This window comes from Platalea leucorodia, assembly GCF_965183815.1.
Source record: "Platalea leucorodia genome assembly, chromosome: 8".
Lineage (NCBI taxonomy): Eukaryota > Metazoa > Chordata > Aves > Pelecaniformes > Threskiornithidae > Platalea > Platalea leucorodia.
Window position 1 is genome coordinate 35,638,985 of NC_138830.1, and position 16,736 is coordinate 35,655,720.

Genomic DNA, 16,736 nt, shown 5'->3' on the forward strand with positions numbered 1-16,736 from the left:
TGCCCTTGACAAGTCATCCCTGTCCTGTCATTGCCTAGTAGTGACTCCGCAGTGCCATGTGTTAACTCTGAGGTGGTGGAGGTGGTCTTCAAGATATCCAGGTTATGAAACTGCTACTGTTGTTGATCTAGAGGTTGGGCCAGGAGGTAACAGCGTTGTTTGTTCCTGCAAATCTCTACCTCAGCTGGGGAACCAAGCTGGTCCCCGTCCAAATGAGAGGTTACTGCGGAGCACTTCAGGTTTTGGCAGGAGGCACCATCTCCAGTGGGAGCTGTGGTCTGTCCTGCCGCTCACCATGGGTTCAGTTATTTATGGAAAGAGGAAGATGTTAGCTTTGGCACTGCCTTTCTCCTAAGTGCCCTGAACTAGCAGGATGCACTTTGGGTGTCATTTCAATACTTCTGTTGCCAGCTCTGTCTTTGGCTTTGTCTGCTTTGAGCAGTGATTTCCTTTCCGTGGATTGGCTTCCCCCTCTGCAAAACAAAGTAGTGGATTTGGCCAACAGTTGGTGGTGCCCAACTCTTCAAGACTGGCTTTTTCTTATTCAGGCTGGTGGAGATCTAGCAGATTCTCATTATTTAGGGGCAGAGGGAGGGAAAATAGGATCTGCATGTATTTACAGTTGGGCTCCTGCATAGAGATCGCTTCTGTAGCTGTGAGTCATGGTGTGCCATCCCCTCCTGCATCCCGTTGCTTTATGCTGTAGCAAAGCCAGGGTACAACAGCTAGAGTTTCTGTGCTGTATCATCATACGTCCACCATCTGTATTTTATGCCACCTGCCAGTTGCAGTCTGTCTGAGGCTGACATTAAGCCAGAAGTGTTGCAATATCATGTTCACAGCACTGCACAGTTTTATTTCTGTCCCGGTTAGCATCCTCAGTAGTTTTCCATGCTCCGACTCAACTGCCATCCTATAGAGAACATGTTAGCCCAGGCAGACCGCTGGCTCCTGAGGTGTCCTGAGGCTGATACGCATGTAGCAGTAGCCTGCAAGGGTGGGTAATGAACCATATCCCTTTAAGCAGCAGTTCGTTTTTCCCCATGGGGTAGCAGGAATGTGAGGAACCTCTTCAACAGCCTATTTTAATTTCCCAGGAGAAATAACTCACCATTTTTTCTAGTTTTATAGTCTGACATACAGCAGTAATGAAGGGAGAAATGACAGAAATTTCCCAGAATAGTTATTTCTTTAAAGAATTTGTTTTAGCCATGGAATAGTAGAATAAAGTGTAACTGATTATTTCTTCTTGGCCTCCACTTTTGGAGTCAAACGGTCTGGCTTATAGCTTCACTGACAATACAGCGAAGCTATCTGTGGATGCACTGCCAAAAGTTTCCAACCAAATACATTGAATCCTGCAGAATAGTGATTTCATATCAGGAGCTCAAGAGACTGAGTCTATTAACTGCTGATGCAGGTTTTCTTGGAAGTGAGGATATGAGTGCAAGGCTCCAGTAATAATGCTGCATTAGGATTGTTCCAGAGGGCTGTGCTGATGCATATTAAAGGATGGATTTTATTGCTAGTCCGTAGGCTTGTTTCCTCTGGTGCGTTAGAGGAGTCTCATCTGACTGTGCCTTGAGATCCAGCAGCTCCTCAGATGCAGGGAGATATCTCCCTTGTCAGGATCTTGGTGCATCACTGAGTGGTTTCCTAGAGCATGGCAAGACATCATCTCTAGCAAGGGGGTTTGTGTGCTGCACCCTCATCTGTTTAAGTCGTAAAAGAAGAAATGACATCGGCCCAAAGGTCTAGGCTCCCTCCTACACTCGTTACTTATACAGTGTACAGAGAGATCCTAGCAACATTGCAGCAATCACTGTGATCTTGGGGGTATTGAGCAAATCATCCCACCAGGGACTCAGCCACTCTGAATAACACCTGCAGGGACTCATTTCGACTCCCTCGCTGTTTGGAGATGTAGACTTGCAGTGTTCTCCCAGGTTCTTGCTGAAGCCATATTTTTCTGGTGCAGTGGAAGTTCACCGTTTTGGTGTTCAGTTTGGGTTATCTTGGGCTGGGATCAAATTCTAGTGTCAGACAAATGCCATGCAGTCTCTGACCCAGCTCCGGTTCCCCTTCTGACAGCAATGGTGATGCAAGAATGGGACAAGACCAGGACAACGAGGGCTTTCTGTGTCAGGAGCAATGTCTCATGTCCCACGTGGAGACCAGCAGGCAGCCAGAGCAGACTGCAAAGCCCTGATATTGCTCTCCTGCCTTTTGTGCCCACTTCTCTGTAAGCAGAGGGAGCCTTGGACAGTGAGTCCTGGCTGGGGTAGCCAGCTCTCTGACAGGGCCTTGCCTTCATTTGTGAGCTGGTTTCCAAATTTTTCCTGCAAAGATGAAGGCAGGCATGGTTTTCTCTCCAGGAGCTGATCTGAGATGTCCTTCTGGGTGCAAGCCCTGGCACCCAGTGGGATGCAGGGTATTGCTGCTGGCTCTGCCAGGGTCCAGCTGGCTGGTGCCTATTACAGATGTGTATGGTCCACTGGGGGCAGGGGTTAGGTGGGGACAAGAGTTGAATGGGGACAGGTCCCATGGTGGAGAGAGAGAAAGGATATTGAAGCGGACTTGATAATTGTACAAGGCAGTTCCATGGCAAAAGGCAGTGTCCCCTGAGAACAGGATGACTGTGGGCATTGTTATCCCAAACCAGGTTAATCCAAAGCTGCACAGACCAGAAGGGATGCCTCCGAGGGGCAGCTCTTGGTATCGAGCTCAGTGTCCGTGGAGAGCCCAGAGCATGTACAGACACTGCTCTCTGGACTATGAGATATCATGTAGCCATGTGCTTCTGGGGCTGGTACACCACTGGCGTGGTGTGAGGACTATCAAAGGGTTTTACGTTACTCTGGGCAGGAGGGGTATCCTCATTGCCTGCCTTTGACACAAAACTCAGGTGTCCCAAGTTGGTGGAGAACCTGAGCAGTTCAGCTTCTGCATTCAAGGGGATGTAGGCTTTGTAGCCCAAGGCTCCCTGTAGATGATCCAAGTTAGATATTTAAAGTTTGTATAGTATGAATACTCCCACATCTCTCCTGAACGCTTGAGGGCATTCAGGCCTTGAAGTTTCAGCCCTTATGTACATTGGGACCTCCTTGGAGAAACTGGAGCTAATGGTGCTGCCCTGCCAGAGGAGCTCCTGGGAGGTTTTCGCTGTCCTGAGAGGAGCATTGGAAGTACTGCAGTACCCTGGATGGACTCTGCAGTGGCTGAAAGACTTGCTGTGCCTCTGTTTCTGTATGCTGTAAAATGGGGAAGTGGAATTTACTGAAATATTTTCTTTTAATGATGTTCTCTTTCTCTTACCTCCTCCCTGCTGTAGTCACAACGTCTCCCTGTGCATATTCATCGCTGCAATTGGGATCGTTGCTGTGCCAGTCACGTTAGGGCCTCAGGCACGCAGAGTATCAGTCTGTCTGGCTGCTAGAGCTTAGTGGGGGAACAGGTAAGTTTGCCATCCTAGTCCTGTTCACCCCCAGCTCAATCGGCAGTGACCAGATCAGAATAGTTGATGTGGGTGCAGCTCGTAGCAAGACAGAGCCGTCATAAGCATCAAGCACGCGCTGTTTCTGAACCATCTCCCACTCTTGTCCCAGCCTCCTGGCTCTGCACCACCTTCCTGGGTTCCCTGCCCTGTTAAGTCTGTCCCTATCCCTGCCTCTGTGATATATTGCCGTTACTGTGCTCCAAAACAGTGGGGTAAGATCACAGTGTCGGTTATATTTCTGTCACAGATGTACTGGCCTTGGAGTTTATCAAATCCCAAAGTCAGCTAAACTCACTCAGCTAGAAAAGTGCACTGTTGTTAGCAGATACATATTCATCAGGCCAATGGTTCTTTTTAACTTTCTTCCTTTCCTGCTTAGCTTCATTTTTGCTTATGAATTGTATTACACTTGCTTCCATTAACGGGAGACGTATTGCCTCCGACAGCCTCTGAGTAATAACCAAACTGCCCCGAAGAGTCCATGGGGCCAATATATCTGATTGCGGCACATAAAATAGACCAGTGAGTACCATCAGCCTGCGATCCAGCAGAAGTGAGCAGCAAAACAGTTCTTTGTTAGATAGGTGACCTGAAAGACTGATACTACTGCATTAGGCTCGAAGTTTGTTTTCTGGCCTTGGTGGAAGGAGGGATGCTCTCTGAGTTTCCCAGGAATGATTTGGCTCTATGAGTCCTCATTCTTGTTCATATAAACCCTGCTTTAGAGCAGCCAGTGTTGCGTTGAATGATGACAGTGTCTAAAAATCTCACTCTGCTTTTTCAGATAGATCCCATAGTTTTGCAAGAAATAACACAGTCCCAGCAAATCGGATGCTCAGTTTATGGTAGGCGTCGTCTGTCTGACAGCCAGCACAAACTCTAAGCTGCATGCCCCTGGTAACCTGGCTGTGCACAGCTCTCGTAAGCCTGATTGCAGAACTACAGTCAAATCCTGGCATCAGTTTTCACCCTCAGCCTTGCTGGTCCTGCCCTGTCTCATTCCAATACCTTCTCCCCAGTTTGCTCTCTGGCACACAGGACTCTACAGAGCAAATGGAGACTTTTCCTTGGAGTGATCTCGGTGGCCATTCTGAAATTGGGCTCTTTTCACTCCCACTCGTTGCTGAACTCCCCTCCCTTTTACTGCACCTCTGTGTTTTGGTTTTAAGGCTCAGGATGCGCTATCCTCCCCTGCTTTATGCCCCTCTGTAAGATCAAGCCTCAAGCATCGCCAGCGCTCTCAGCATAGCAGCAGTGAGTGTGTAGCTGATGGTGCTGGCAAGGAACTGAATGAGGGGTCTCTGCAGCTCTCTGGGCAGAGGATCACAGCAGCTGGAGGATCAAATGGTACCGCTGGGCAGCTCATCCCATGCAGCACCCTTTAAGGAGAGGCGCAGAACGCTGGTGAGCTGAGATGCGTGTTCAGCTACAGCCATTGGGCTTGAAGCAAACGCAAGCAGCTGCCTAGTGCATCCCTCCCTCCCCAGGGATGGTCTGCCCAGGGTGAGACCACTGAATTCAGTCTGTTAAACACACAGCAAGCAGCTGGGCAATGAGCACTGGTGAGTTATTAGACTCTAATTAGCCAAGCCAGGGAGATCTATCATCCGAGTGTTTTTTCTCAGTGGCTTGGCTTAGGCAAGCTCCGGGCGCCATAGCAGAGCTTGTTGTTCAGAGCACCCTGAATGCTTTTATTCCTGCAAATCTAAGAGAACTCTGTGGATGCTCAGTCTGTGCAGCACCCCTATGGGACCCAAAGGCTCTGATATCTAGCACACTGACTGTGAGTTGCAGGCTGATGTCCCCAGTTTGCTTCCTCTAGCAAGCGTGTTGTCATATAATAAGGCTTCGTCTTCATCCAGTTGCTTGCTGGATAGAAACACGAAGTACATGTGATCTGGCAAATGCATTTGCTCTAGGTTTTGAGAGGAATCCAAGTGACTTTATGCTTTCAGACTTCCCTTTCCTTATTGTTGTGGTGGTGATGGTTTGTTGGGGTTTGAAACAGTTTTCTCTGCCTGTTCTTCCCTCTGTTCTGTTGACTCTGAGCAGCCTGTGCATTAGGGAATTATTTGCAGCTGCAGCCCAGTAACTCACTGTGTCATAGCTCTTTAATTTTTGTGGGGGCTGTCCTTTGAGCTATATAAGCGCTAAGTCGATAGGAAGTATTAGAGTTATTTAATATTTATGCTGCAGGAGTGCCAGAGGCTCCAGTCAGTTCAAGACTCTTCTGGACAAAGTACTGAGGATACCCAGCAGCAAGCAGAATCAAAGCCTCACTTTGTTGATAGAAAAATAACTCTGTTCTTTTCGTCTCCTTCTATAAGCTAAATTTTTCATTCCTTGTAGAGTATTATTACAGTTGTCAGACATGGATATATTTATGTCAACAAATGCACAAAGAGACATTTGTAATGGTAGGGGTTGAGGGGATGTAAGTGGTGCCTTTGTTTAAACCAGTTGCAAGAAGTGAGTGAGAGCCTTTATAAACCAGGGATGCCTCCAAAAATGAGAGAGACAGCTCCCTGGGACTGAGTGCTAGTGCCAGGACTCTTGGGGACAGAAGCAGAGAGAGAAGACCCCGAGGAAGCAGCATACAGTTGCAGAAGCACTGGTAGCATGGCCCAGACTTAAATCTCTCAGCATGACAAGGAAAAGAGCTATTTTACTTCATTTTTGGTTGAAAGAGGTGTGAAGATGTAAGCAAATCCTGTGTCTTCTTGTTTGAGCCTGTGTTCAGGGAAACAGGAGTGTATGCACCTTGCAGAGATAAACAGCACACATCCAACTCTCAACTTCAAATCTTTTGTAACCTACATGCTAGCTGACTGCTCATGGCATGGGGCAGAAGCAGCCATCAACCAGGAGTCTGTTCTTCATTGATCCCCAGGCAGGAGGGCTTGTTCTGCTAGGTGCTGAGTGCCCCGGACTCACCAGAGTATGTTATATACTTAAATACACGTACAGGTGAAGGGTATAAGAGGCAGCACCTTTGTAACTAAAAATGGAAAAATCCATTTGATTCTCTAAATCGCTTCTGATCTGAGCAGAGGTGTTCACGTAGCCATAGTGATACAGGGATATACGGGAAGGTTTGCAGGAGAGAGGTACCTTTTCCTTAGAGCGGCTGGTACCTCTGAAGAAATCCTGCTTGATTTGCTGGAGTGTGAGCTGGCTTGTTTGCTTCTTTATAGCCCTAATTTAACAGAATGCCTCTACCAGGTGCCGGTAAGGGACTTAGGAAGTTTTTTTTGCAGCTGCTTCCAAACTCTTATAAATTTTGTTGATAAGTGTTACTTGCTCCTTGCTCTTCATCGATGCTCTAAATATAGGCTGCAAGGCTGTGTTTGAAAACAAGAAATGTAACATTTGAAGATAAATGGTTTGCTGTCTGCTTATGTTTTAGGAGGGAGATGTCTGGCCAAATTCTTCAGCAGAAATTAATGTGATCTTTAAACCCCGAGAAGCCAGAGTCTATCAACAAACGGTCTACTGTGACATCTCAGGTACAGCTTTTCTCCTGCTTCTGTCACCCACAGTGAAGGCGAGGCACGAATAGAACCAGCCCACTCGGTTCTCATGTAACTGCTAGGAAGGGTCAGTGGTCAGCAGGGCGGTGCTGGCACATGCCCACTGTCCCTGCGGTTTCCAGGTGGTCTCCTGTCCAAGGCCAGCCGTCAGGATGCCTGGCTACAAGCTTGGATCACTGATCCCAAAACAGCCACGGCAGTGAAGGGATAAGTTTTCATGCCATGAGTTTGCCAGCATTTGCTCTGCTGCGAGGTGTCTGTAAAAGCCAAAGAGCTACACAGCAGAGCAGCTTTAATGGACGAGCACTAAGGCCCTATAGAGCATTTACCTCCAAGATGAGTCTTTATTACATGGTCTCCCAGACCCTGGATCACCCCTCGCTACCCAGACGCTGCCAGACCTTAGGTGGCTGAGCCCTGCTGAGTGCAGGTGTCTGCAAAAGGACAACCTCTGGCCAGCACGGGCTTCTCTCCCTGCGTGGGAATTGTCACCTTGGGGCTCCTAGTCTATGGGGCATACGGGTAGCATTGCACAGGGCTTGCTGTACTCAGCAAGGTGAACACCCTCCCTGGAAATCGGAGTCCGAGCAGTCTGCTAGACAAGCTTTATGCTCATCCTGTCTTACGGAAGTGCTGTCAAGTCTTTTTCTGGGAGCAGTTATTGTTGACCCACCCAAGTTATACCATCTTCGCCCTTACAGAGGTGATTGCTTTGCTGTGCTAGCATGGGCCAGGGAATGCTTGCAGCAAGCTGCGTGGTTCGGGTTACCTTGTCCTTCGTCTGCGTCTCTGCATGGTGCTGCTTAAAGTGTTTTTCAAGAGTGGGAGAGAGCTGTCAGATTTCCATCCAGGGAACATTATGGCTTTCCCCATCTAAGAGGAAGTGGTGCAAGACCTGTGGTCCTACAGCAGCCAGGCTCCCATTCTAGAGGGTGCTGAAATCACCAGTGCAGCTGCTTTGTTGCTTTCCTTGCTGCTCCAAGCTGACAGACACAAATGTCATGAAACAGCTTTTTATTTATACAGTAATTGCGCAGGGTTTACTTGGCAAATGCCACCTACAGTAATTACACAGGGCTTGTGTTAACAAACTGTCTTCCTGCCCACCAGCTGCAATTATTAGAGCTGTGGAAGGAAAGGATTGATTTAAAAAGTTGCTCCCAAGGGATTCCTCGCTCAGTGTTGTGCTCCTGGCTCTGGAATTCTTGCTCTGGTGATGGAGGCATCCATCAGTTTGCTGCAGGGATCTCCAGGGGCTGTGCCAGGAGAGCTTTTTCACTGCAGAGAAATAGGAAAACTGCTTGCATGCAACCCTTGAGCTGGTCTGGGAGTTATAGGAAATGGAGCTGGGCGAATGATCTGTGTTTAGACAGAGGAGACTGCTCTTGAACTACTTGATGGGCCTTCAGGAGAGCTTAACTCTTCCACTGGCTCCTTGGAAGAGGACCTCTAGGAGGTCATTTAAATGATGCACCTACCCCCATCCCTTACAAAATACACCTGATCCACTGTATTGTCAGGATGGAAACTGTCCCAGAGTCACGGTCCCTGGGTGCAAAACGAGTTTCTTCTTTAGAAGAAAACAACGACCTTTAACTAGGGAGTCAATTAATTTTGCTTCTTGGTTCCTCTAAGAAGTGTGGTTGCCTTCCTTGTGCATTTGCATGCCAGTGACAAATCCCTTTGGAGTGTGAGGTGCAGATGGCATGCCTGCCCCTTGCTAGGAATATTTGGAAGCTTTGTCCCAGTGCAGCACTGAATTGTGCAGCTGGATCTCATGCCCCACTGGAAAAGAGGCTTTGCTGGCCTCCACTTTTTTTGCAGGTGCCTCCGTAAATTGCTTAGCAGATGCTTCTGGATCAGGTGATTTACAGAACTAATCAGCACTGGACAACTTGCAAAGCTGGCAGTTAAGAAGTGGTTTGAAATTTGCTCTTGGCAAATATTTAAGCTCAAAATGAACTTTCTTAGTTATTCATGTAAATAAAGCCGTGGCTCTTGAGTGCTGGAAGGGAGCACACGGTGGGGGGCTCAGACACCTAAAATTCATTTTTAAGTTTGTGTGCACACAGAACTGTATTGGGTTACACCTTGCAAAACCCCTTTCTAAGCCACTCTTGCAGGGAGAAGCAAAATCCCAAATGATGATCACTCCCTTGCCTTGTGACAGAACTGTCCTGCATCAAATAAAACTCTTTATTGATGTGGTCAGATGAGAATTGCGTTCAAAAACAGTCACAAAATGTGGGGACATTCTGTGAACAAGAAACTGAGTGTCAGAAAACGGAAGAAGTTAAGGACGTTGGCAACAAAGGCCTGTGCTGTTGGGCCACCTACAGCCCTATTGAGTTGAAAGCAAGGCAGCAATGCCAAATTGTACATCCTGCATGACGTGCCAACGTATTATTCCCACTTAGATCCAAATTCTCGCTCCGCAGTACCAGGTATGGATTTGGGAATGAGGACAAGGAGGCTGTAGCCCCTCCATGCCCTTGGTCTGTGTGCTTCAGGACATGTTACGGTAGGAGCATCACAGGGCCATAGCTCTTGGGCAAAGGTGGGATGCTCCTGAAAGCCCCAGCTCCTAGCAAAGAGGAGGACATACTCTTTTTTTTCCTCTCAGCTCTCCTGAATGCTGCCTGTAGTTTAGTCTGCTCCTTCTCCTTTGGGAAGAAGCCACTCTGAGGTTCACCTGGAAGGAGAAAGAGCAAAATTTCTGGAATTTCCTAAAGTTTCAAGTTCAATGGAGGGGTAGAAGAAAGGATGGTTTCCATGGACCTTCAGGAGAGGATGAGGACCTACTGCAGAAGGGGAAGAACTGTCACTGATTTTTTCAATCACAGTGGCCATGGGACATGTCTCAGCATGATCATGGACAAAAGCTTGTCACTTGGAAATCTTTGCCATTTCCTAAGAGCTTTGATGGCTTAGACCTGGAGTTTTTAATGAAAATTAAGCCACACATGATGCAAGATGGAGAAATCTTTTGACAGTGAGCACCCAATACTTCCTCTTTTATAATATTTCTGAAATAGAAATACACAGCCCTCCAATTAATGCCCGAGCTGTGAAACATAACTCTCATCTCTGCTATCAGCTGGGCTTTGGCTGGATCCACTTAAAAAATGTTGAATTCAACAGAAGCTCCCTAGCTCTTCCTTTCTGGCTTTGGACATCATCAAACAACCTCATCCCATGGTTGCAAGATCAAAAAGTCAGTAATCATTGAAAAGGCTGTTCCAGGAGAGTTTTTTCAAGTTGTGATCTAGTCACTGTCTTGTCACCCTGGGCCTCTCTTTGCAATAAAAAGTAATTTTGGACAGTCTGGAATAACTATGCAGAAGACTTTTTTTTAAAAGCAACCTTCAATCCCTAATCTTTAATAAAGGGTGAGCATTGCACAAATGGAGCTTGAAGAAAAGAGGAATATTTTTGCACAAAAGCTACAGTGAGGGTTATATACAACTTTTGGGGCTCTCTCTTCCTTCTTGTGCTACTCTCTTTCCATGCAGAGTAGAATGGGACGGCAGGGATACCCAAGCTGAAATTTGAGCTAGGATTCAGGCACTTTGGCCTGCTCCAGTGGTTCAGAACAGCCTTCAGACTGAAAGACCCTGCACTACGTCATCTTAGCAGACTTATGGAAGAAAATTAGCATCTTGGAGTTTAGCTATAAGCCTTGCAGTCTCAGTTACCTTTGCAGCAAGGGATGTGTGTATTAGCAGTGTATTTATGGCTTATCTGATCTCAGCAGTGAGGAGGCTGGCTTTCCGTAACTGTTCAGCATGCTTCAGGTGAGGTGTCTTTACAAAGCTGAGCTCTTGGTATCACGGTGGGAATAGGTGAGTGCTTCTCCTCTCTGGAGATCATAAAGCCCTGTGTTATTTAGGCACTGCTGCAGGAGGTAAGCCTTGGAGCACCCAGGTATGGCGCTGTATGTTAGGCGCAGGCGGTGGCTGAGATGCTCTGCCTGCTCTAGGCGGCACTCAGACGTGCGTATCGCCATTAGCAGGGAGCTTCGCCTTGCTTGAGCTTGTACTTCTTGGCTCCTGTGCTGTTGTCTCTGATTGCATCAGAATAGACAGAGGATTTTTATCTTCAGTTCTGTTTCATGAGCTTTGTGCCTTTGCTGGATGGATTTCAAAGCTCATCTAAGTGCACGGGAAGAAATTCAGAGATCATGTTTTAAACTCAGCATCACTTTTCCAGGGTGCAAAGTGATGGCTAAATTAGAAACCAGCCCAAGGGGTTGGTTAGAAATTAGAAACCAGCTCATGGGCATTTATCCTGAGGGAAGAGAAGGGTCCTGTATCTTCTCCTGGAGCATCCCAAGGGAAGAGGAGGGTCCTGTATCTTCTTCTGGAGCGCCAGTCCCATCCAGCCCGGAGTCAGGGACTAGCATTGAGGCAGCCTGGAAGATCCAGGGCAACAGAGGGAATTCTTGTACTGAAACGGAAATTTCTCCCCAGGCCGAGAGACCAGGCTGCCCCTGCGCATCAAAGGGGAAGGCGTAGGGCCCCGGCTCCGCTTCAGCTTTGACCAGCTGGACATCGGGAAGGTTTTTGTTGGATCAGCCCACAGCTATGAGGTGAGCAGTAGGGGTTCTCGGGGGTTGGGCTGGATCCTGATGGCAGCAGTTAGCCTTGTGGACCAGTGGGATTTCTGGCAACTCAGGCAGTTGTGGGCAGGGCATATTTGACATAATAGTAAAATTTGGGGGTTGTCACAGAATCTGAATACTTTTGATGGGGTCTGAAAGGTGTATATTTTGTTTAGGAAACCCTAATCCCTGCTTTTTGGCAATCTCCCTTTGAGATCAGCTGGGAGGCATCATGCAAAAAACAAACAAACAAACAAACAAACAAACAAAAAACCCATGAAAACAACACTGGGTCAAAAAGATAAGTATTCAGAGGCTTTTGTTTCAGCCATAGATGCAATGCACCTTTGTACTCTGGCTGTTAAAAAGCAGCTGGAACAAATTTGCTATGTTTGAACTCAAGTCCATTGCAAACGGTTTTCAGTTAAGTGTATCCTACCAATTCCTGGGAGTCAGAGGAAAGCCACCCAGCCTCCTGGCTCAGAGCTGCCCCTCACAAAGAAATCGGGGGTGCTTCCACTTGCTGACCAGTCTCTCGCCACACTTCAGACTTGGTGCATCTCTGGCTCTATAAAGAGCAAAGCATTTCTTGAAATGAAACAAAGGAACTTTCTATATATATTCCTCCCCCCAATAGTGTCAAGTCTTCTGCAAAAAAAAAAGATAGAGCAAGTGAAAAAGGTAGAAAATGAGGCAATACATCATGCCAGACACTTTCAAAGCTTGACTGTGGCGGGGAAGGACACATTAAGGTGTTTTCTTACCAAAACATTGTGTGCTCTATGCTTTTTTAATGCTGATACTTTTATTCTCTCTATATCAATTTATTATATTCATTACTTGAGAAAATGTGAATAAGTAGATGATGCTGTTAGTGCTGTCCTAAGCAGCTAGACTGGAAGTAAACCTGAGCTCAGCATAGGATCCCTAAGTGCAATTTGTAACTAAGGTGTAAAACACATGAGAGGAGAGAGTAGTTTTCAAGTTACCATTGCAGAGTTTGAATACATTAATATTTTCAACAGCAGCTGCAAAATTAAAAAATAAGGCACATCTCCCTGCTGCTGTCTCAATTTTTCTGACACGTTTTGCAAAGACAAAAATTAGGGAAAAGAAATCCAAAGCAGATAGGTAAGTCCATGGAAATGGCAGGATTTCACCCTGCAGCAATCAGAAACTTTACACATTTGCTTTGGGGTAGGTTTGTTGGTGACTGACAGCATGCCTGTACTCACAGGCAGATGTGGGCATTTCTCGCCCAACATGAAAAGAGCTAAATTTCAACAAATGCTGTGGGATTGTGTCACTTGTTCAAGGCAGTAGGTCTCTCGAGTGTTCAACAAAATACGGCTTGGTTCTAAATTTGCAGCTTATTCTAATAATGATAAAATCTTAGATGGTGGCTGTGAATATTTAGGAAAGAGAAATTCTTTGGAATAGGTGGAGATGCTATGCACCTCATGCTCATCTTTTCCTGCCATGTCTGTTTAAGCAAAGACTAATAAACTATCACGTTAAAGAAAAAAATTAAAAGAAACCTAAATTATATACTGTAGCAGAGTTGGGGGGTGCTTCTGAAGTTGGTTATAGTGCTGTCCTGAGGTGTCTTCTACATGCAATAAACTTGGCTGCAATGGAAGCTGAATATGTTCTGCCCTTGGCAGGATCGGACTCACCTGGAGCCGAAGCAGTTGTGTGATGATTCACTAGTAATGCTGCAACCATCTTTTGTTGCTCGTAGGGACAGGTCTGAATCAAGTTGGTGATGCTGAGCAGGTCCTCTGCACTGCAAGCTGAAGTGGACTGCTCTGTGTCAGTGGAATAAACCCAGAGTGACTCTGTTTATATGAAGTTATCACTGCTTTGCATGAAAAAACCCGAAGGCAGAACTTACCCTGTTGTATTTTCTTTGGCAGCACACAGCATCTTCTGCCTTTTACAGATGTTAATTGTTTAATCAGAAAACAAATCAGCCTTCTGTAAGAAAGGAAGATTCCTTATGTATTTCCATTTCACTTTTTTGCTGCTGCAGGTGATCCTGTTTAACAAAGGAGTCATCGATGCTCTCTTCAACTTAGTCCCTCCAGATACAGCTCTGGGCTCCTGCTTTACCTTTCTCCCCCAGGAGGGCATCATTTTGCCGGATGGGCTCCAAGTCATCCAGATCTCCTTCAGTTCCACCATCCTGGGCCAGTTCACGGAAGAATTCAGGTTCAGTGTGAATGGATCTGCTGAGCCTGTGACCTTGACGATCAGGTGAGGAGGGTTATAGGAGCTTGGTGGGTACATCTGTAGTTATCTCTGGGTAATCATCTCCCACCTACCTCATTTTATGATGGAGCAGAGAAAAAAGGTGTTGTCTAAGGTCTTAGTTTTGGCTCTGATTCTAGCACCCCCACACTAAGAGCCAAGGCTTTTTAACCTTGACTCCAGTTTGAGCCTTGCAATTGCAGCAGCAAATGAAGTGTAATTGTCTGCGAGAGGAAATCATAGAATGGTTTGGGTTGGAAGGGACCCCTAAAGGTCATCTAGTCCTACCCCTCTGCAATGAGCATGGACATCTTCAACTAGATCAGGTTACTCAGAGCCCTGTCCAACCTGACCTTGAATGTTTCGAGGGCTGGGGCATCTGCCACCTCTCTGGGCAACCTGTTCCAGTGCCTCACCAGCTTCATTGTAAAAATTTTTTTCCTTCTATCTGATCTGAATCTACCATCTTCTAGTTTAAAACCATCACCCCTTGTCCTATCGCTACAGGCCCTGCTAAAGTTTATCCCCATCTTTCTTATAAGCCCCCTTTAAGTACTGGAAGGCTGCAATAAGGTCTCCCCAGAGCCTTCTCCTCTCCAGGCTGAACAATGCCAACTCTCTCAGCCTTTCTTCATAGGAGAGGTGCTCCAGCCCTCTGATCATCTTCATGACCCTCCTCTGGACCTGCTCCAACAGGCCCATCTCTTTCCTGTGCTGGGGGCCCCAGAGATGGACACAGTACTGCAGGTGGGGCCTCACTGGAGCGAATTAGAGGAGCAGAATCACCTCCCTCGACCTGCTGGCCACCTATGACCATGCCTGCTATGCTTTCAATACCCAGTTTAACTTTCAAAGTCTTGGGTTCCTCTGGGAAGCAGCCTTGCCTTCGTGGTTGAGCCAGCGTTGTGACTTTCCAGGACACTGTTTGCACAGAATTTGGCAGCAGCAGGTTCCTTTTGTGACCCTTTGACATCTCTGTGCAAGGACCCCAGGGCTTTAAGTGACTACTCATGCTGGAAAAAAGTTTGACTGGAGGCTGTACAGGAAAGGTGTGTGAGATGCCTGCTGCCCAGTCTGGGTACCCAGGAGCTGGAGTGACTCCTGCTTGCAGGTAGCTCATTCCTCCTTGGGCCATAGCAGACAGTGTGATAGTATCAGCTTTGGGCAGTAGATGGTCTGGGACATCCCACCTGAACACACAGCAAGGCCAACAGGGCTTTGGAGATGGCCCAGCCTGGGTGATTCTGCAGCCAGAAGCAGTGTTTTTAAAATCCTCTGTTAGTAATCCATACAAAATGGATAGCAGCAGCCTCAACATCATCTCTCACGCTAATGTGTTGGGACAAGCAGTCCTCCTGGTTCTTGTACAGTGAGTGCTACGGTACCTCCTTTCTGCAGCCAGAAAAGTGCTGATGTGGGGGACAGGGAGCTCTGCAGCAAGTCCTGTCACAAGGCCTGGTGCTGTTGCAAAAGATAATCCTCACTGAGCAAAGGAGAGAAGGGGAAGGGAAAAAAAAAAAGCTGATGATAGGCAAGGCAAAGCTCACTTCTCAGGACCACAGCAGCATGCAAACTTGTTCCAGCTAGTCTTAACCATGGGCTGGTGGGATGACATGGTGTAGGTAGAAAAGCTGATGCTGGGTGCTCTGGAGCTTTGGGGCTGGCTGTGCCTCCTTGGCTGCTGCTGTTGGGAGGCACTAGATCAAGGTAGTAAAGAAATGAAAGGAATCTGCAGTCGATTTTATCAATAAAGTAAGAGAAATTGATAAAAAAGAACAACAAGGTTATTACTTTGCAAGAGAAGAGTGGTGAGTAGGTCTGTTGACCTCAGTAGAGAAACAATTACGTTGGCTTTGTGTTTGGAGGGAAAGTGCTGCTTTTTTTGGAAATCAAGAGGGAACATTTCACAATCAAATAATTTATTCTCCTCTGTCCCTCCCCCAGATTGGTCACAGGATGTTATTGCATAAGCAGGTTTCTCCTTGAGCAAGGGCAGGTCTTGCTTGTTGCACTTATCACAGGTAGAATACAGTATTGCTTGGATAGTGCCCGCTGCCTCTGCCCCGCAATGGCCTTGCTGCTGGGGAAGGAAACAGCTGTCAGTGGGATAGTTGTCTTTTGGCTTCCCCACAACCAAATGAAGTGGTCCTTTTTCCCCCATTGATGCCCTGGCTCCCAGTGCCTAGCACGTCCTCCCCTTCTCTGGGGCCACTCTGCCCTGTTCTGCCAGCATCACCCTGGGCTTGGTGCAGACCTTATATCTCAGTGAAAGAGGATTGCTGATCCTTTTTTATTTATTTCTTCCCCATCCTTGTACTCCTCCTTCCTGGAGTCAAGGAGGCATCTGCCTCCTTGATTTCTGTCTTGCCTTTTTCAAGGATCCCTATCCAGCCCTTAGCTCTCATTCTCCAGCCCCACAACTCAAGCTGTTTGTTTTCAAATGCCTTTGAGATGTCCACCCACCAGGTCAAGCTGAGCCTCCGTCTTTGGGAGGCTTTGAGCACTGGATTTAGATCTCCATGGAGAAAAACTCCCTGTTCTTCTTGAATGGGGGCGAGCTGGCTGGTGGGACACTGGGCTGCAAAGGAAGGAACGGGGATGAAAGTTCAAGTGGTTCCTCTCCCACCTTGTGTTATCCTTCCTGCTCTGCAAGGACCCTGATCTCCCTTCAGAAACGCATTATTTAATGCTACTGTAAAACACAGTTGTTGCCAAAAACACTGCCTCTTCCTCCATTTTCTTGCAAGCTGTACTGTTATCAGCTGTGGTGCACAGAGCTCTGGGTTGGCTCTTTGCCTGAGCCTTCTGGGCAGTCATTCAGGTTTAACTTACTTGAGCACGGACACTGTGCACTCAGCAG

At 47.1% G+C, this 16,736-nt stretch overlaps 1 protein-coding gene across 1 annotated transcript in view; it reads left to right on the top strand.

The window, feature by feature from the left end:
- The window catches only part of HYDIN (HYDIN axonemal central pair apparatus protein), a gene marked incomplete at both ends in the record, with an annotated part of 149,106 nt that overhangs the window by 39,044 nt on the left and 93,326 nt on the right, over positions 1-16,736 (top strand). Inside the window, 3 exons of the mRNA XM_082319070.1 lie at positions 6,903-7,002; positions 11,496-11,614; positions 13,659-13,882. Coding sequence (XP_082175196.1) covers positions 6,903-7,002; positions 11,496-11,614; positions 13,659-13,882 — 443 coding nt within the window. The remainder of the gene's footprint in view (positions 1-6,902; positions 7,003-11,495; positions 11,615-13,658; positions 13,883-16,736) is intronic.